Raw genomic sequence first — 21,503 nt, forward strand, 5'->3', positions numbered from 1 at the left:
CCTGAAGCGATAGAGTTCAACGGATGCCAGATTCGTAATTAGCGACTCCAAAAACCTATAACGTATTTTTTGGATTTTTTTACCGTTTTCTCTCGATTTGACTTTCCAAAGACCTTGAACCTGACGCAATAAAAGTCAAAGGACGCCAGATTTGTATTCGGCGACCCCGAAAACCATAGTAAACCCGATCTAACCTCAGAATAAATTGGAAATATTTTTGAGTGAAGAAATTTTTCTATATAGTTGAAAGTAAATTCCTGGAAAGCCTTAGAAAAATTTATTGAAAATTGGCGAAAATATTTATTTTATAAAATTGCGAGCGATGCCGGAACGATCGTTACGACATCACGCACTGTTTAAAGAAATTAATATTCCCGCTAAATTATCAATAAATCTATTTGAAACTTTTGAAAAGTCTTTTATTAATTACAGAAAACAGCGTTCTTTTTAAAAGTTTATTTAAATCTTAAACTCTCGATTATTTTCTGTTAGCGAAACTAAAAAACAAGGTTACTGACCGGTATTAATTAACAATAGAATATTGTTAAAAAGAAATTTTCTCTCAGCTTTTTTATTATTGTGTCAGCATCCTTATACCATACGTTGATTATTAAATTTTTTTTTAAATTTCGTTGATATTTGGCCGATTTATGACAATTTATATTTTGTTCATTTATTGATTTTGTGAATTTTTTTTTAGTTTTTAATTTTTATTAATAAAACTAATTATTAGAAGAAGAAAACTTTCCTTTTATTATGATATACAAGTCTATATAAAAAATTTTTATGCTGAATTAAAACCTCAGAATTTTAATAGGAAAATGTTCTTTGATTGCGACGAAATAAAGGGAGAAATAGTTCAATCAAAACGATATTTTTTATAACAAATTCATTTTTTTCTGTTACAATTTAAAAAAAAAATTTAATGACCAAATTTTGACAACCACAATAAAATGTTTCCATTGCAATTTGAAAAAAGGAACTTTGTCCTTCTTTCCTCCTAAAAAAGAAAAAAAAGTTTGTTTTTCCTTTGGAAAATAATAAAAAAAGAGGCAAGAAAAATGAGAAGGTAAATTAGTATTGAAAAATTACTATTTACTTTTTTCCGAAGGGAAAATTCGGTCGTTAGATTCTTTGTTTTATTTTCAGGAATTCTTCGCATTTACTTTGTCCCCTTTTTTAACACAGGCTCGATTTCTACTCCCTGAAGGAATTTTGAAAACTGCATTCTTATTTAATATGAATTTTGGAAGTTTCGGAAATTTATAATAAATTTAGAAACAACCGGAAATTTCGAAAATTTGAGAAATGAAGGCGAAATTGACAAATTATCAAACATTTTCGAAATTGTTTTCAACTTTCGAAAATCTTTGATATTTTGAACATTGGATTCATTTTTTAAATTGTTGGAAATTTAGAACATCTAAAAGATTCCTCCCATTTTTTATCATTTTTTCTGAACTTTTTACTGAAAAAAACGAGATTATGAAAAAGTCTTTTTTCAGGTTTTAAATTAATGTATGTGTGTTAATATTTACTTAGATGTACAATACAAGTTTAAATGGACAGATTTATTACTTACCCTATTATGCATTAAGCTGTATTTTATATACTTGTTTTTTTAATAGCAGGTCGTAGGATACAGGATACAGAAATCTGTATGGAAGCTACATATAGATTTTGAAGCAAATGGAAAGTATTCATATTAGAAGAAATCTGTATTACCATCAGGGAATAACAGAATTTCTTAACTTCTTTAGAGACTAGATGGAGCTATGAATTAATAATTTATTAAATTAATTTTTTCCAAAAAGATCTTCTCCTTTTGCTCCGCTGGAAATCGAACTACAGAACCTCCGATTGCCAGTCAGGTGTTTTCCCATTAAGCTACTCCAGAAATCGAGAGAACTCTTTTTAAGATGTACACGCATTATTATGCTCGGTGTTACAAGTTAAGATTTTTAAGGAATCTGTATTATCATCAGAGAATAACAAAATTTCTTAACGTCTTTACAAACTGAATATAGCTATGAATTAAAAATTTAGTAAATTAATTTTTTTTCAAAAAAAGATCTTCTCCTTTCGCTCTGCTGAAAATCGAACTACAGAACTTCCGATTGCTGGTCGGGTGCTTTCCCATTAAGCTACTCGAGAAATCGAGAGAACCCTTTTTCAGAAATTAACGCATTATTATACTCGGTGTTACAAGTCAACATTTTCAAGGAATCTGTATTATCATCAGAGAATAACAAAATTTCTTAAGGTCTTTATAAACTGAATATAGCTACGAATAAAAATTTTGTAAATTAATTTTTTTCCGAAAAAAGATCTTTTGCTCTCGCTCTGCTGGAAATTGAAATACTGACTTCCGACTGCCGATCGGGTGCTTTCCCATTAAGCTACTCAAGAAATCGAGGGAATAGTTTGGCAGAAATACACGCATTATTATACTCGGTGTTACAAGTCAACATTTTCAAGCAATCTGTATTATCATCAGAGAATAAAGAAATTTCTTAACGTCTTTACAGACTGAATATAGCAATGAATTAAAAATTTAGTTAATTAATTTTATTTCCGAAAAAAGTTTTTTTCCTTTCGCTCCGCTGGAAATCGAACTACAGAACTTTCGATTGCCGGTCGGATGCTTTCCCATTAAGCTACTCAAGAAATCGAGGGAATAGTTTGACAGAAATAAACGCATTATTATACTCGGTGTTACAAGTCAACATTTTCAAGGAATCTGTATTATCATCAGAGAATAAAGAAATTTCTTAACGTCTTTACAAACAAAATATAGCAATGAATTAAAAATTTAGTTGATTAATTTTATTTCCGAAAAAAAATTTTTTCCTTTGGCTCCGCTGGAAATCGAACTACAGAACTTTCGATTGCCGGTCGGATGCTTTCCCATTAAGCTACTCAAGAAATCGAGGGAATAGTTTGACAGAAATAAACGCATTATTATACTCGGTGTTACAAGTCAACATTTTCAAGGAATCTGTATTATCATCAGAGAATAAAGAAATTTCTTAACGTCTTTACAAACAAAATATAGCAATGAATTAAAAATTTAGTTGATTAATTTTATTTCCGAAAAAAAAATTTTTCCTTTGGCTCCGCTGGAAATCGAACTACAGAACTTTCGATTGCCTGTCGGATGCTTTCCCATTAAGCTGTTCAAGCAATCGAGAGAACCATTTTTAAGAAATACTTGCATTATTATGCTCGGTGTTACAAATCAACATTTTAAAGGAATTAGTATTATCATCAGTGAATAACAAAATTACTTAACCTCTTCAAAAACTGGATGTAGCTATGTAGGCTTCATCTAGTCTGTAAAGACATTAAGGAATTTTATCATTCCCTGGCGATAATACATATTCCTTAAGAAATTTGGCTTGTAACATCTGGCATAATAATGCGTGTATTTCTGAAAAAGAATTCTTCCCTCCATTTCTCTAGTAGCTTAATGGAAAAGCACCCGACCGGCAGTTGGATGTCCTGTAGTTCAATTCCCAGCGGAACGAAGGGCGAAGAACTTCTTTCAGAGTAAAATGTATTTACAAAAGTATTAATATTAAACGGGTTTTTATATTGTGTTGCCGAATATCACCGTAAAATAATTTTTTACCATAGAATAACATTTTTAATCTACTAGTCGAAACCAAAAAGGAAAACTTTTTAAAATGAAAAAAAAATTCTTTTTAGCTTGGCAGGATTCGAACCCTGGTCTGTAGATTATCTCTCTAGTGCAAAATATCATCAACACTTAATTTCTCAATAAACCACGATGTCGGTCATCCGTAATTTACGATTGTAATTTTCCACCCTTGCTTTAGATTGAGGTCGATAGAAAAAAAGAGAAAGAAAAGTAATAACAATTATTTTCTCGACAAATTAGTCGAGAGCTTACGATTTTTTTCCCATTGCATTTCGAGGAGAAGTTTATGGTCACTTTTGAAATTATTTTATAATTTATTTTTCCTTTAAAAAAAAATCCACATCTTAGCCATTTTGGAATCTCAAGACTTAAATTTCTTTTCAAAATTAATCAATTTTATTCATGTTAGTTTTTTAATTAAGTTTGATAAACGAATGCAAATGTTCCTTAACTTTGTCGGGTGACAGTATTTCTTATTTATTTGAATAAATTTAATAACACATACAAATTTTCCTCGATTTTTAACCGGCTTTATTTAAATAAATAACAAATATTTTATGACAAAGTCTCCTAATAAATAAGGTTCTTCTTAAGTAATAAGAAGTCGATTATATCAGAAGTATATTAAATTTAATAAACAAATTAAGTAATATATTATTTTTATAAATTTTTTTAGAAATTGAAAAATTTAAGCGTGTTATTGAAACTTTATAAAATATTTCAACTTTAAAATAACACCATATTAATATACTCGTAATTACAGGCTTTGTATTAAATGTAGAATATTGTTTAAGGCTACATCATTTAATTTTTAAACGATTTAATTGAACATTTTTTAATTAAAAATAAGAATAAGTATTGAATATTCAGAAATATTTAAATTTGATTTACGGCGAGTAAATTGAAACCAAATATTTAAAAGTAAAAAATTTAAAACTGAATTGTTTTACATAGAAAGCTTTAAACCTCTAGAATTATCAGGAGCTTTAAATGTTTTAAAGTTACAATTTTAATTGTCTTATTTAAAAAATATTCAATTTTTAAGTGAAATTTGAAAATTTTGACGTAAAAGTTTTGAAAAGTTTAAAAATTAGTTAAAAACTTTTAATGATTTCAAGTAATGTAAACGAAGTGTGTAAACAATTTTTCCAGAACTTTTAAATATATTTTTAAATTAATTATATTTTTTCTACAATTTTTGGAAAATCCTACAAATTCGACAAAAATTCTTAAAATCTTCCATATTCTTTTTTTAGAATTTTGGAAATCTACTAAAATCTTTTTAAATTTTCTGTTAAAATCATTTTCAAACGTGAAAAATCATTTCCAATCTTCCTAGAAATCTTAAAAAAAATGTTTTTATTTTATTGATGCCTCTCACAATTCTTAAAAATATTCTAAATTTTTTGTTTAAAATCTGCAAAAATCTACATTTTCCGAGATTTTCTCATTTGAACTTCATTTAAATTATTTGATGTAATTTCAAATTTTAAACCACTTCTAGATATCTTAAGATTTTGAAATAAAATTTAAAATCTCTTCAAGGATAATTAACATATTTGAAATAAAAATAATTTAACTTCTAATTTAATAACTGTTAGGTTGAAAATTGATTGATTTATAGTTTTTGTTATTTCTAGTTTAAAATTACTGGATATAATATAATTTTTAACATTTTTAAAGTTTGTTGATTGTTTCTTTAACTTAGAGTATTGAAAATGTTAACAAGGATTTATATTTTTGGAACCTAATCTGAATTTTTGAACTCTATAATTTATCAAAGTTCAACATTCTAAATTTTACAATTTATCTGGATTTCATTTAAAATTGTTTAATTAAAAAGTGTAGGTACCTTTCATTTTATACATTTAAATTATTTAACATTTGAATACAAATAATTTTGGATTGAAAATTTTTTAAACTTTTATTTTAAAAGTTTAAAATTCAAGAGTTCGAGTTCAATTAATTTTATTTGTTGTTTATTGTTTATTACTTCAAATGGAAAAATGTTTAAAATATGGTTCGATTTTCTTATATTCGTTGACCATGACAAATGTTTGCAAACCGAAAATTTTTTCTTCGATTAAAACGGCCACCCTGAATGGATCGATTCCAAAGTAAAGGAGTTACCATTTTTTCCAAATTCCAGAAACGTTTTCGCAACAAATAAAAACTTTTTAGAGGTGGTTAAGAAAATCCCAATGGTGTCAATAATACATCACCTAAGGTTTCCTAAATAACATCGTGTGGCCATAAAGGAAATGAAATTTCGTTTAAGACATTTAATAATTTTATCTATTGTTTGGTACAGTTAACCAAACAATACTTATATTGTGATCAAATCTTTAAAAATAAAACTATATTTGCAAATCCCTTCTTAAGTGATTTTTACACTCTTCTCTCAATCCGAATCACAGTGACAGCTGAGATTTACTTCCCCTTTAAACTGCTTCTCTCCATTAATTGAATTGTTCCCATTCACAGAGTTCGTTTTTTCAGTTATACAAGTACAACTTGTAGAAGGTTCATCAAGCAATTTACTCGTTTCTGTTTGCAAAGATTGTGTTTGCGAAAAACCTAAATCATCTGATTCAGGTTTCGAAACTTTTCCCAGCAACTTTTTCCTGTTCTTCACATTCGGTTCTGATTCACACTTCTGCTTTCTCTCTCTATACTCTACTTTGCTTCGGACAATTTTTACGAGACAACTTTGATCTTTCTTCCCATGTGACACTTTTTTCAGAAGACTAATATGAGAACTAATATTTGCTTGTTCAACAACTGCTGGTGATCGAGGACATGGATATTCCTTTGACTTTTCCTTAGCTCGGGATTTTATTTCGGATTGAATTATTGATTTTGATTGTTGTTCTTCTTGGCAACTACAGCATACCATACTAAGTTCTGAATGTGGAGGAGTCGTTTTTGAGGAAGAAGCAGCTTGGACATTTTTATTTAGGTAGACAGTATTTTTCGAAGAAAGTTCCTTTTTGCACATGAAACATCTGGATTCGGAATCTGTTGTTCTTTTATATTTTTTCAGTATTTTTACCTGCTGAGCTGACTCATCACTAATGATGCATGATGAATTCACAGTAGAATCTGACCCTACAGTTTGTGCCTCTTTATATTTTCTACTTTTAGTTTCAATAAAGCTTCTTCTTGAAGTAGATTGTTCTTTATAAACCGTTTTTTGTGTCTGCAAGCCAACGCTTACAACCGTTCCTATTGATTCATCTTTTACTTTAATGTAGGAAAGTTTTCTTTTTTTAATTTTGCTAATTGTTTCGTCTCTTTGGAGATGCAAATTGATTTCATCAGGACGACTACAAATTGTTTTTCTTATTATAATGAGCTTGGGACGAGACCTAGTTTCTTTTCTAGAGACATCCTGTATACAAAGATAAACTTTAGTAAATTGGGTATTTTAATTAAAACTTGTAATATTAAAACAATCCAACTTTGTGTATAAGTAATGAAAACTTGCCTTATTTCTGCAACAACATACATGTTTGCCCACAATTTCTGCTCTATCCTTTGAAACTGGTTTTGGTTTTTTCTGGGGTACCATCTATAGTTAACATCAATAGAATATAAAACTGAACAAAATAATGTGATAAAATTGGTAAAAAATTCACTATAGTAACCTCAGGATCACATTGACAGGGGGAATACTTCTCAGATTCTTTTTTTCCCTCTACTGGAATGTCAGGAATTTTTTTCCTACCCAAAATAAGAGCTGAATATTTAGGAGTTGTTTTACCAACTTTTTTAACTTGAGGAAGATTTGGTCTTATTTCTTCATCCAATTCAGCTTCTACTGTTTCTTCAATTTCTTCTTCTAACTCTTCGATGGAGGAGATTTGTTCATCTTCTGAAGTTGCTTTATTCAAATTTTTTGCAGTTAACGTTCCTATACCTTTTTTAATTGCCTTCCCTTCCCTTAGGTTTTCTATAGATGAAATTTGTAAATCTTCTGCTAAAATTGTTAGATGTACATTCAATTCATCTGCAGGTAACATTTCTTTATCTTCGTTTCCGGAAATCGAAAAAACGGGATTTATCTCAGGTTCCAATTTTTCACTTGTAATCCCTCTTTCTTTATCCTTTTCTGCTTGCTTTTTCTCTGCAGGGATTATCGCTTCACCACAGAGCTTATCCTTTTTATCAGGAACAAACGTTTTTTCTCTATCTTCCTTCTTAAAGATTACATCAATGGTTCCATTTTTTGCCTCATCTTTTTGTACTTGTCCATCATCCCTAATTTCTGTTGATTTCTCTTTCTCTATTGCTGCTACTATTTCTTCACCCTCTGATAAAATATCCCTTCCTTCGACAGTGATTTCTTCTTTTCCCTCTGAATTGTATTCTTGTTCATCATCCTTAATTTCTTTTTCTTTTTTTTCCCTCACTACTGCTTCCATTTGTTTACCTTCTGATAACATTTCTTTTCTTTCATCAGTGATTTCTTTTCTTTCCTCTGCTCGTACTTGTTGACCATACCTAATTTCTCTTGCTTTTTTTTCTTCCATTACCGCTCCTATTTGTATACCTTCTATTGAAGTTTCTCTACCTTCTCTTAAAGTTTCTTTACCTTCAATCATTCCTATTTCTCCCTCTGATTTTGAGCCTTGTTCATCAGCCCCAATTTCTTTTGATTTCTGTTCTCCTATTACTCCTCCTATTTCTTGACCTCCTGACAATTTGTCTTCTCTAGAATCTTTCTGTACCGTCATTTTATCATCACCTGTAACTCTCCTTTCTGATTTTGTAACTTGTAATATACTTTCTTTTTCTAGACCTTCGTGTTTTTTATCTTCCTCAATTTGAGAAAATTTTCCATCTTTTGTACTTTCTCTTCCTTCTGATACAATATCTTTTTGTATCTCTACTATTTCTTGATCTTTTACAAGGAAAGCTTGTTGACGTAAAAAATGGGACAAGTTTTCCTGCTTCTGTTCCACTTGGTCTTGCATGGCAACATCAATTTCTGTAATCTCTTTTTCATCAACTCCTTCAACCGCTTCGCCGTCTCGAACTATATTTGACGAAAGTTTTCCAATTACGGAAGGAGTACCCACTAGGAGTACTTGCACTTTCTCTGATACTTCCATTTCATTTAACAGAATCTGAAATAAGGATAAGTGTTCTTTCAGAAAATTGAAATATATTTTTGAATTGAAAATTTTCGATCAGCAATATTCTCATAGAAATTTCTTTCCCATTTACTTTAATATTATTCAAATTGGTAATTTACCTTATCATCTGATAAATTCTCGATAGCCATTTGGTATTCTTCGTCTGATTCTTGTCCTAAATCTACCTTGCGTGCAGAAATTGTTTCGTCTTTTACTTTTAATTCTCCTTCCTGCTCATTCTTAGTTTCTTCTGCATTAGGCGTTGTCATTATCTTTGGTGTTGTAATGTCCTCTTCTTTCTTTAAAAATATAACTGATTCAATATTTCTGAAATTTTCTTGGATTCAGCATTTATTTATTAGATTTTTAAAAACATTTTACCTCTGTTTCCTTTCTACCATTAGGTGTAAATACTGCATCGTTGTATGCAGAATCCGGACCACATGGTTCACCATCTATGTCTGAATCGTAATCAAATTCTCCACAAATTACACTGTCTACACAGGGCACCCCATCAGTGATAGTGTCTTTATCTATCATTTTATTCTTTTCATCCATGGTGTCCGTATCGACCATTGTAACTTCTTTAGGCATTGTATCCTTATCTTTCATTTTTACTCCTGCAAGAGTATCTTTGTCCGTGACTTCAGCATGGTCATAATCACTGCCAATAATAGCATCACTACCAATAATTGCATCAGTGATTGTGTCTTTATTTATCATTTCTTTTGTATCTTCCATACCATCAAGTGAAAACACTACATCATTGCATGCAAAATCCGGACTACATGGTTCACCTTCTGAATCTGAATCGTAATCAAACTCCCCACAAATTTGGCTGTCTGTACAAGGCACTCCATCAGTTATTGTGTCTCTATCCATCAATTCTCTCTTTTCATCCATAGTGTCCGTATCTACCATTGAAATTTGTTTGGACATTGTTTCTTGATCTTTCATTTGTACCCCAGCGAAAGTGTTTTTGTCCACGACTCCTGCATGGTCATCATCCCTGCCAATTATTGCATCTACACGTTCAATGTTCACAAATTGCCCTAATTCGTTTCTACAATTAGCTAGTGTCTTATTCATTTTTTCTATAGCATCTTCCAAGGAGCAAACCTTATCTGCCAATTGTTGATTAGCAGCTGTTTTTAGATCTAGCTGTTCCTGCAAGCTACTCATCGTACTCGCTGTATCACCCTCCATCTTTGACCATAATTCGTCCGCCTGTTGAAGTGTCCTCATATACGTCTCCTCTCGACGTTCCAGTTCGGTTATATGTCGCTTCATGCAAAGTTCTGCTTCCGCAAGTTCTTGAAGTCTAGCCAAGCACTCCAAGTCAGTTGATTTCACCGAAGTTGTACTGGCTACATCGCCAAGACACATTTGCTTGCATCTTTTTTCTCCACATTCACCTAATTATACATCTTAATAAATGTACTATCGTTTAGAAAGTAAACGAAATCTTCAAATATTTTTGAAAATTTTTAAAGCACTAAGTATTAAACTTGAAAACTTTGGAAAACAGATTCAAGTTTAGTCTAGGGATCCTCAAGGGATAGTTGAGTCATGGAGCTATTTTTAGCTACTACGTATACTGTATCTTACCAAAACTAAAGAGATTTTGAATAAAGGGTGAAGAATTCCAACTGCTATTTATTATTAAAATTCATTAAATAATGTTAGGTTGATTAGGGTGAAATTTAGTTTAAGAAAATTTCGAAATCAGGGATTTCTGAAAAACTATTTCCAAGAGTGCGGAAATGTATACGAGAGGGACTTTGAATATATCTCAAATGTAATAGAATTATGTATTAAAAATTTTATTTTTAAATTGTTCTATTCTATTTACAAATGTTTCTGTGATTAAAATGTCACAAGAATAAAATTCTGTCCTTCAGACATTAATGGTCAGGAAATATAAAAAACTGTTTTTTGGAATTCGAAAAGTAGTTTTTTTCGGTTTAAAAATGTATATATTTGGTAGAAACCTAATATTTTTTATTTAAAATGCAACTGTTTAATTAGAAATTAATCTTCTGTGGTCAGGGATCTAATCAAAAATTGGTTTATTTTTTATCGATAATTTAATTTTTTAAACTGAAAATTCAGCTTTTTTATTTAGATTTCTCATGTTAGCTAAAAATTTATCTCGTTGGTTGGGAAATTAACTGCATTGTTGAAAACTTCTTTTGTTGATTCAGAAAATTTATTTTTCCTTATCTTAATTCTTCTTTGTTGCAAATTAATCCCTCTGGTTGAGAATCCGTATATTTTTGATAAAAAATGAATTTATTAAATTGAAAATATAACTTTTACAGTAAGATTCATCATTTTAGTTACAAATTTATATCGTGCGTTGAAAAATTATCAAATTTGTTAAAAACTTCTTTTTTGATTGAAAATAATTGTTTGTTCAAAAATTGTAACTATTCCATTTCAGGTAAAAATTGATTTTTTTAAATTGAAAATTCAGCTACTTAGGGACAAGTTGGAACAAATTGTTGCATTTTTTATTGTGATAGAGGTTCATCTTTATGAATAGAAAATGATATATATTCTAGAAAATTAATGTTTTTTGTATCAAATCAATTGTTTAAAATTAAATTTCATCTTTTCTATTTATGTTTGAAGATTTATCATTTTAGTTGAAATTTCATTATATCGTTCGCTAAAAAATTAACTACATCATTAAAAACTTTTTTTTGTTCTAGACAGTTTTTTTTAAACTAAAATGTTTTTTATTGAAAATTAATCTCTCTGATTGTATATTTTGTTGTTGTTGCTGTTAAAAATTAATTTTTTAAACTAAAAATTTAACTTTTTCAGTAAGATTTATTACTTTAGTTAAAAATTTATTTCATTGTTTGAAGAATCAACTAAGGTATTAAATTTTTTTTCAAGTTCATTTTTTTAAATAATTTTTTTAATATTGGAACTATTTTTTTATGTTGAAAGAATATTCTTTTAAATTGAAAACTCATCTACTTAAGTAAAGGTTAAGTCGCACTGTTAAACATTTATTATTTTGGTTCAAGATTCATCTGTTTGGTGCGAAACTGATAGATTTTGTTTAAAATTGGTTTTTTACCTGAAATTATTTTTTTAATTAAAAATTGAACTTTTTCATTTGTGGATGAAGATTCATAATTTCAGTGAATCTGCTTTCAGTTAAAGTTTAATTCATTTTGTTTGAAAATTCGACCATTCGGTTGAAAATTTTACAATTTGGTTAAAAACTTGGACTATTTTATTGAATACTTCTTTTTTAATCATTATTTTATAATAGAAAAGTCGTATTTTTTGGTAAGAAGCAATTTTCTAAACTAAAAAGACAATTTTCCTACAAAATAGGTGAATCCAAAACCAAAAGACTTCAATTTTCTACTAAACAGTTCTTGTTTATCCAAAAATAAAATAAATAAAATAATAAAAAAGGAATGAAATTTGAATCAAAATTATTATTTTATTTTAAGAAAGACTATTTCACAAAAAGTCAATTTTAAACTAAAAAGTTCACTTTTTAACTAAAACTGACCGATTTTCATCTAAAGAAGATGAATATTATCCAAGAATTGAACTAGGATATTTTCAGTTAAATTAATTAATTTCTAAAAAAACAGTTTTTAATAAAGCAATTAACTTTTCAACCAAAGAGATTAATTTTAAACTGAAATGGTTAATTTTCCACTCGGATAAATAAATTTTCTATTCAAAAAATAAATTTGCAGCTCAAAATAAAAGATTTTCAACAAACTTGTTAAATTTTTTATCATAGATGAATTTTGAAACTGAAATGGTGAACATGCAACAAAGAAATGTGCAACAAACTATTTAATTTTCATCCCATGAATTAAATTTTAACCCGAAAAGAGGAATTTTTAGAAAAAATAAATAAATCTTAAACCATATAAAGATGAATTCTGAATCCAGAATGTAAAAGTAGAAATTTCCTATAAAAAAGAATCTACTTTCAACCAAAAGTAGTTGGATTTTCTCATAGGATACTCCTAATGCCTTTGGAGCCACCCCTAAGTGCCGCTTTTCAAGTTTATAGTTATGTTAGGACTATATATAGCTATGCCGTAAAAAGTTATGACCTCATGGATATGTAATGAACCTTACAAACCTATGCACTGCAAAGGGGAGCTTCACTCTCTCAATCTGAATCAGTGAAATTGCCACTGGTTGAATCATTATTTTGAATTATCACTGGTTAATCAGTGATTTTCGGGTTTTGACTGGGTCAACAGTAAGTCACTCAACTAAGATAGTCGTTACTGAATATACCAGTGATGCCAAATGATGCATTCAACCAGTGACATAGCGCTCCACGCGGCCAAGACCTGAACCTTCAGTCGCCTGGTGGGGAAGCCTCTGGCCACTTGTGTTTAACCTTGAGTAAGAGCGCATGAGTACTATTACTGGTTAACCCGTAAATTTCACTATTTGGACCAGTGAACCCCACTGATTAAACAATTTAACTTCACTGATCGAACCAGTGACGGGATTCCACTGAGTGAACTAGTGACAAGCCCCCTATTGGAAGCAACTGGCTACTCATGTGTGACCATGAGTACGGCCAGATGATTACTGGTACTGAGGAACCAGTGAACCTCACTGATTTATTAAATGAAGCTTACTGATTAAAACATTGAACCCTACTGATTTAGCCAGTGTGCCCCACCGATTGAACCACTCACGAAATTCCACTGAGTGAACTTGTGGCAAGCCCCCTATTCGAAGCAATTGGCTACTTGTGTTTGACCTTGAGTACGACCAGATTATTACTGGTACTGAGTAACCAGTAAAATTTAATTATAGAAACAGTGAATGAATCCTGAGTAAACTTGTGACACGCCCCACATTGGAAGCAACTGGATTCTTGTGTTTGACCTTAAGTACGACCAGATTACTACTGGTACTGAATAAGCAGCGAACCTTACTGATTCAACCAATGAAACTTACTGATTGAAACATTGATCTCTACTGGTTGAACCAGTGCACCCAACCGATTGAGCCAGTAATGAAATTCCTTTGAGTGAACTATTTACATCTCGCTGGTTGTGAATGATCCACTTCTGGCTCTTTCAACCAGTGAGATTTCACTGGAAATTAGTGAGATTAGTTCATTTTAAAAGTGCAGAGATTCGATCCACAGACATGAAAAGTAGCCCTTTTGATGATAGTGTTACATAAAATCAATTTACATTCTTCTTCTGATAAAAAAGGAAGCGATTGAAGACCCAGGTTTGAAAATCCCGCACTTTTGAGGCTATAGGATTCTGGTAAGCTCTAGCTTATCACAAATCTCTACAGATCTGCTCTCAATTCTCCTTGAGGATCTCTAACTTCAGCAATTACTTAACTTACGGCAACATCAATTTAAATCTTTTTCAACAACTCACCCGTCTGGCAGGAACCTTCATCCCTAACTTTCTCCTCATCTCTGGCGTTCTCATCTCTTGCTTTCCTCAGTTCTTGAACTTGGACCGTGAGTTTCTCAATTCTTTGTTTGTGCAAAGCTTGAGTTTTCCTAGCCTCTTCGAGTTTTTTCTTCTGTTCTTCCAAGGCAAACTCCTTCGCTGTCCAGAGAGCCCGAGCTTCATCAGCTCTGCGTTGGGCTTGTTTTCGCTCAGCTTCGACTTCTCGAACTCTGCAGTCATAATGCTGACTGGGAGTACTTGGACAGGGCTGGGCATCTGAAGAAAATCCCTGAAGCGTTTTTTCCACCACTCGACGGATGTTTGGAATGGGTGCTCCCTGTGACATTCGCCAAATATTCCAAACCATCACGGCAGGCATTGAACACTCCAGCATCTCCAAACGTTGCCGAAGATCTCCTTCTTTCTTTTCCAGTTCCTCGTTCTTTGTTTCATGCTTACCGATAATTTCGCGAAAATGTTTTTGACATCTGCGAGGATCCCTTGAACGAGGTCTACACGTGCTTTGAAGTTGCTCCGGTACAGGAGAGTTTGTTCTATTTTTCTTTTCCTTACCACAAGTTTCGTGAGGCATTAAACTATTTTAAACTATTTTAAGGCCATGTGAGGAGTGGGTCACGTGACCAGATTCCTACCTTACCGACAATTTTTTTATTTGCTGACTTACATTCACACGAAGCACCAAATCCAGCTGAAAATTTGGAATACTAAACGAGAAGCACATAGAAAGGTGGGTCTGATCTTAAATTTTAAAACTTATGAAAAAATTTTTTTGCTGTAAATAATTTTTTTTCTTTTTTCATAATTTTTAAAATATAGGACGAGACCCACCTTTTTTAGTGCTTCTTGTTTAGTATCCCAAATTTTCAACTCGATTTGGCGCTTCGTGCGAATGTAAGTTAGCAAATATAAAAAGTGTCAGCAAGGTGGGAATCTGGTCACGTGACCTACTCGTCACATGGCCTGAAAGCAGAAAATATAACTTAGGCAGAATAATTGAATTTTTAACCAATAAAATAACTTTTCAACTTGAAAAAATTCATTTTAAACCAAATTTTCGACTTTTCAAACAAAACAGATGAAAAATTGAACCAACAATTGTATTTTCAACCAAATCGTTAAATTTTCAAGACAAAATGCACGGTTTTCATCCCAAAATGGAATCTTTCAATATTGAATCTTTAAACAAAACTTTGATTTTTTAATTAACAAGATTAAACTTTTAACAAAATAAAAATGAATTTTCCATAAAATTGTTAAATTTTTAACCAAAGAGGTGAATCTTTAAAAAAAGGTCAATTTTTGTAATAGGAGTGTAAATGTTTACATGAATAGCTTTATTTTTATTCAAATAGTTCAATTTTCTGCCAAAATAGTCCAATTTATATTTAAAAATGTGAATTTTTATCAAAAAAATTAATTTTCAACCACCAAATTCCTAAATTTTCAAGCCAAAACAACTAATTATTTTTGGAAAGGTTTACTTCCAACAAAAAAAGTATTTCAAACCCAATAATTGAATTTTCGACCAAAAATATGAATTTTTAACATTAAAAGTTAAGTTACAACCAAACTGTTGAACTTTTCAGCCAAAAAAGAAGAATATTTTACAAAACAGTTTAATTTTCAACCCAAAATTATCATTTTTTGACGACAAAGTTATATTTTTTTAAATATTTAAATCTTCCAATAAATAGTTTAATTTTTAACCGAAGAGCTAAATTTTTACCAAAACAGCTCAAGAATTCATTAAAACTATTAATTTTCAAGAAAAAGGTTAATTTTAAATAAAACTTCTATTTTTAAATGGAAAGAAGAATTGTTTACCAGAAAATAAAATTTTCAAGAAAAAAGTTAATTCACAATCAAAAAATTGAATCTTTGCACTAAAAAATAAATTTGTAACAGAAAGATTAATTTCCAACCAAAGAGTTGAATCTTTTAACCGAAAATATAAATTTTCAGCAACAAATTTAATTTTTAACGGAATTATTTAATTTAATACCAAATATTAAAATTTTAAAGCGAAAAAAATATTGTTTAGAACAAAACTAAATTTTCAACAAGAAAAATTAATTTTTAACCGAACAGATTAATCTTTAAACCGAAAAAACGATAAGTTTTAAAGAAAAATGTTAATATTTAATTGAATCATTTATTTTTTATCAAATTTTTGAATTTTCAACCCAATAAATTGCTTACAACGCATTTGGATTATTAGCCGGGAAATATATATTTTCAACAAAAAATTTAATTTACAAACAAAGAGGTTAATCTCTTAATTAAAAATATAAATTTAAATTAAAAATTTTATTTTTAATTAAATAATTTAGTTCATTACTAAATTCTTGAATTTTTAAGCAAAAAATTGTTTACAATACAGGTGAATTTTCAACCGAAAAATATGAATTTTTAACAAAAAAGTAAAATTTCCAACCAAAGAGTTGAATCTTTCAATCTTACATATAAATTTTTAAGAAAAAATTTAATTTTTAACTAATTCACTTAACCTAATATCAAATTTATTAATTTTAATTACGAAAAATAATTTGTTACAATAAAACTGAATTTTCAACCGAACAATATAAATTTTTAAACAAAAAGAGTAATTATCAGGCAAAGAGTTGAATCTTTTTACTAAAAATACAAATTTTGAACAAAAAAGTTAAAAAAATATTTAAAGTTAAAAAGATATTTAAAACCCAATAGTTAAATCTTCAACCAAAAATATGAATTTTTAACAAAAAAGCTTAAGTTTCAACCCAATCCTTTGATTTCTGCAAAATTGTTGAATTTTCAAGCCAAAAAGATTTTTTTTTCAACGTAGTTGAATTTTCAACCAGAAGATATTAATTTTCTACATATGAGCTAATTTCTACCCGGAAGAGTTAAATCTTTTAACCAAAGATATAAATTTTGAACCAAAAAACTTATTTTTTAACAAAATAATTGAATGTAATAATAAATTGTTAAATTTTTAAGCCAAAAATAATTTTGTACAACAAAATTGAATTTTCAACCGTTAAATATAAATTTTCTACAAAAAATAATTTGTCCTAATATTACTTATTTTAAAACGGATAATATAAATTTTCAAAAAAAATTTAATTTTCAACTAAATTTTTTTGAATTTCAAACCAAAAAGAATTGTCTACAAAACATTAGAATTTTCAACCCGGGAACATAAATTTTCGATAAAAAATTTCACTCTAACTATTTAAACCTTACAACCTAAAGTAGAAATTTTTAACAAAAAGTAAATTCTTAACCAAATCTTTTTATTTTTTTACCAAATTATCCAATTTTCAAAATACAGAAAATTGTCTACATCAACGTTTAATTTTCAATCTAGAAATATAAGTTTTCAAAGAAAAGTTCATTTTGAACCAAACCGTTGAATTTAATATCAAATTGTGAAATTTTTAAGCCAGAAACAATTGTCTAAAAGATAGCTCAATTTGTAACTGACTAAAAATTATTTTTTTATGAATAACATTGTTAAAATAAAAAAACTTTTGAACTTAGCTGAAAAGATAAATTTACACAAAATTCTTTGAATTCTCAGTCAAAACAGATTTATTTCGAAACAGAAATTTGCATTTTAAGAGAAGGATTAAATTTTAACATAGAAAATTTAATTTTCTACCAAAAAGGCGAATTTTTGACAAAATATTTCAATTTTCAACTCGATTCAACGAAATAGTTCAATTTTCAAACAAATCATTTAATTTACTACCAAATTGTTGAATTATAAAGACAAACAGAATTTTTTACAATACAGTTGAATTTCAAACAAACAAAAAATTATTTTTTTACACAAAGAGAAAGTTAATTTTATCCGCAGAAGACGAATCTTGAACAAATTATTTAAATCCTTAACCAAAAGAGATATAATTTCAAACAAACAGTTGCATTGAAAAAAAGAATTAACTTTCAACCTAGAAGATTAATTTTATCAATCACACGTTTTGTTAAAAAAAAAGTAATTTAAAAAAGGATAAATGAATTTTCAACTAAATAGTTATATTTAGATTAAATAGATAGACCTTTACCTAAAATGATGAATTTTCAACAAAGGGGCTTAGCATTGAATGCAATAGTTGAATTTTTATTTAAAAGTAAGAATTTTTAAGAAAAGAATTAATTTTCAGCCAAGCAGTTAAATTTGATATAAAATTGTTAAATTTTCAGGCTAAGAAGAAGAATTATCTGCAAAATAGTTAAATATAATAGTAGACTTTTCTGTCAGAAAGAACCAGATCTTACAAATTGAGTTCGCATTTACGAGAAAAAGTTAGGAAAAGAATAAGTTTTCTAAAAAATTGAAGAAAAAGAATAATATTTCAAAAAAGGGGAAAAGAGGTGAATAGGGAAATAGCGTACTGAATCGAAAGCTCCTAATTTGAGGATGAGGGCTCACCTTTCCTATCGGGTTTTCTATCAATTTATCATCTAGTAACTCTGCCTTTATCTCGATTTCGTTTGAGAAAGATCCTTTTTCTTCTTCCTGGTCTGTCATTTTCGATTTGAGATCTGATCTATGCGAGTTTGAATCCTTATCAGCCGTTTCCTCATCAGCCATTTCTACAAACTTCTGATCTTCCAGTTTTAGCAAAAGTAGTCGAACATAAATACCAGAAATTTGTTTAGGAGGTTATAATAATCAGGAGAATTATGATTTGATCAAGGTTATAATTCTTCATATTTCAGATGATTTTATCAGTTTTTCCAAGCCAGTTGTGGACTCCTATCACTGGTAAATTTTTCCTTACTGTTCCGAGCATTTAGAGGCCCTTCATGCAAAAAGCTAACCAATTTGTGCCAATTTGCAGCTGAAACCAACTGAAGTCAGTCGAGTGTAGTTGCTCATGGTTTCACGCTTTAGCGACTAAGTGAAATTGGCTACTGACTTTTAGAGAGACTAGGGAGCTTGTGGCTTACCGCAAGCTCAACACGCGCCAGATGGTGGTTGAGCTATTCGACCTCCGTCGGCCTTTTTAGCACATACAGAATATACGAATGTAATAGTCTCTGTGGTGCCTGTCACCAACAGTCTTTGAAGAAAATCGATGTTCTTTTGACAAAGATTCTACAGGTCTTGGAAACATTTTTTTTCTTTGATAGTTTTCGTTCAAACTCACAACTAGCTCGATTATCCTTGAGATTTGACTTCTAATAATTTAAGGGGAAGAATTCCTGAAAATGATAACAAGAATCCAACTACCAAATTTGGGCAATCACCATAAAGCGTTCCCAATGCAATTTGAAAAAAGAAAAAAAATTTATTTTTTTGGACAAAAATAACAAAGAGGAAAGAAAAATGAAAAAATTTTCTTTTCCTTTATTTCTTTCACCTTTTTTTTTGTTTTAATTATTATCAAATGTCAATTAAGAATTGATTTTATCAAATAATTGTCAACGTTTTGACACTCATGCAGCACCTTTATCAAGACAAAAAAAATCGAGCAGGCAGGAACAGCAACGAATTCACGATGCTCACTCCCTGAGACGCAGTGTGAAAAATTACTTTTTTGGTTCAAAATAACGTACAGCCCACAAATATTGACCGATTTAAAGAAAAAAAATTTGAAAACAAGCTTATAAGATTTATCAGAGTGTTTTCGAATCTGATTTTTAAATTAGACTTTCAATTGTTTTATAAATAAACAAATTGTGACAAGAAAAATGGCAATTTTTTCTATATGACGTTCTGGTGGTCGGCAAGAACATGAAAATTGTTCAAATCACCTAAGTTTTATAGAGTAACATTAGTGAAAGATATTCCAATATTATACAATGAACAAAACAAAAATTTATAAACAAATAATTTCTTGAAAAAATGTTTTTTTTAACTATCTATAATTTTACGTTCTTTAAATTTATTTTTTAAGAAATTCGGATAAAACTATATAATGATGAAGAAATATTTTATTGAAATTATTATTGTAAATATTACAAACAAATGCATTATTCTGGCATTCTTTCACAGAAAATTTTGTTTTTTCCGATGTAATTCTTTTTAATTAAGATCTTTATGATAATTTTAGAAACATTCATAACTTGTTTATTAATCTTTTGATTTTTTAAACGATTTTAATTAACAAACGCATTATTGGAACACCTGCCAACGAAAAAAAATTTTTTTAGGATGCTAAACTTTTAATTGGGATCTTTATAATAAATACAGCTACATTCATGACTATTTGATCAATTTTATCATTTTTTAAAATGAAATTAACAAACATATGCATTATTCAGTCATCTGTAGACGAAAAAATTTATTTTTTCCCCTCGATATTAGACTTTTTAATTGGAAACTTAATGGTAATTTTAGAAATATTCATAATTAGTTAATGATTAATATTTTTTAAACAAATGCATTCTCTTGAACCTGCAGCTGTATTAAAAGAATGAAAGTAATCAGAAACTTAATCTGACTATAAAAATGACGAAGAAATTTTTCATTGAGATTATTGTTGTTAATATTATTATGTTGTTAATATTAATATCAAATTTGATAAACAAATTTGTTTTCCGGGCATTTTTAGGCAAAAAAATTAAATTTTTTAAATGCTAGTCCTTTCAGTTGGGAACTTCATGACAATTTCAGCAACATTCATATCTAGCTGATAAATGTTATCATTTTTCAAACAAATTTAATACACAAATGCATAGAGAAGGTATTTTTCAAAAGAAAAAATCGTTTTTTTTATCACAACTTTTTTAATTAGGAACCTCATGATAATTTCAAAGAAAAAATCATAATTTATTGATAAACTTTATGATTCTTTTAAACAATTTTCATATAAAACTGGATAATTGGGGTATTTGTCAACGGAAAATTCTTTTTTTTTCGATGTCAGACTTTTCAGTTGGGATCTTCATAATAAGTTCAGCAAAATTCTTGATAAGTCAATAAATATTAAGATTTTTTTAAACGAACTTAACAACCAAATTCATTATTTGGGCATCTATGGACGGAAAAATTAGTTTTTTCGATATTAGACTATTTTATTGGAAACTTCATGATAATTTTAGGGAAATTCATAATTAGTTGATAATTTAAAAAATGTTGTTTAAACAAATTTAATAAGCAAATTCATTATCCTGTAGCCTTATTAAAAAACGAAAGTAATAAGAAACTTGAGGTGGATATGACAGTCATGGAATTTTTTCTTGAGATTATTATTGTTAATATAATAAATAAACTAAATAAACAAATGCATTTTTGGAACAAAATATTAAACCTAAATATAAATA

At 29.0% G+C, this 21,503-nt stretch overlaps 2 protein-coding genes across 4 annotated transcripts in view; one reads left to right on the forward strand and one right to left on the reverse strand.

The window, feature by feature from the left end:
• The window catches only part of LOC117176337, a 194,470-nt gene that overhangs the window by 66,447 nt on the left and 106,520 nt on the right, over positions 1 to 21,503 (forward strand). The gene's annotated exons all lie outside the window — the stretch shown is intronic.
• On the reverse strand, positions 5,679 to 19,053 carry LOC117176740. 3 transcript variants are annotated; one of them, XM_033367006.1, is made up of 7 exons: positions 18,664 to 19,053; positions 14,208 to 14,793; positions 9,181 to 10,214; positions 8,919 to 9,098; positions 7,309 to 8,790; positions 7,149 to 7,232; positions 5,679 to 7,052 (listed from the first exon to the last, which is right to left on the reverse strand). In XM_033367006.1, the coding sequence occupies exons 1-7, from the start codon at positions 18,823 to 18,825 to the stop codon at positions 6,063 to 6,065; spliced, it is 4,518 nt and encodes a 1,505-aa protein (XP_033222897.1). In that variant the 5' UTR covers positions 18,826 to 19,053; the 3' UTR covers positions 5,679 to 6,062. The 3 variants fall into 3 exon arrangements, with proteins under 3 accessions (XP_033222897.1, XP_033222899.1, XP_033222898.1); XM_033367008.1 differs by having other exon boundaries at positions 14,208 to 14,831; positions 18,664 to 18,776; XM_033367007.1 differs by having other exon boundaries at positions 14,208 to 14,821; positions 18,664 to 18,759.

This window comes from Belonocnema kinseyi, chromosome 7 (genome assembly GCF_010883055.1).
Source record: "Belonocnema kinseyi isolate 2016_QV_RU_SX_M_011 chromosome 7, B_treatae_v1, whole genome shotgun sequence".
Classification (NCBI taxonomy): Eukaryota; Metazoa; Arthropoda; class Insecta; order Hymenoptera; family Cynipidae; genus Belonocnema; species Belonocnema kinseyi.

Bases quoted from the DNA above. Each gene is read 5' to 3' on its own strand.
- LOC117176740 (XM_033367006.1), bottom strand. From the start codon at position 18,825: ATGGCTGATGAGGAAACGGCTGATAAGGATTCAAACTCGCATAGATCA. The intron at 14,794-18,663 runs GTGAGCCCTCAT...ACTTGTGGTAAG, and splicing joins TAGAAAACCCGATAGGAAAG to GAAAAGAAAAATAGAACAAA. The intron at 7,233-7,308 runs GTTACTATAGTG...TGTTAACTATAG, and splicing joins CCTGTCAATGTGATCCTGAG to ATGGTACCCCAGAAAAAACC.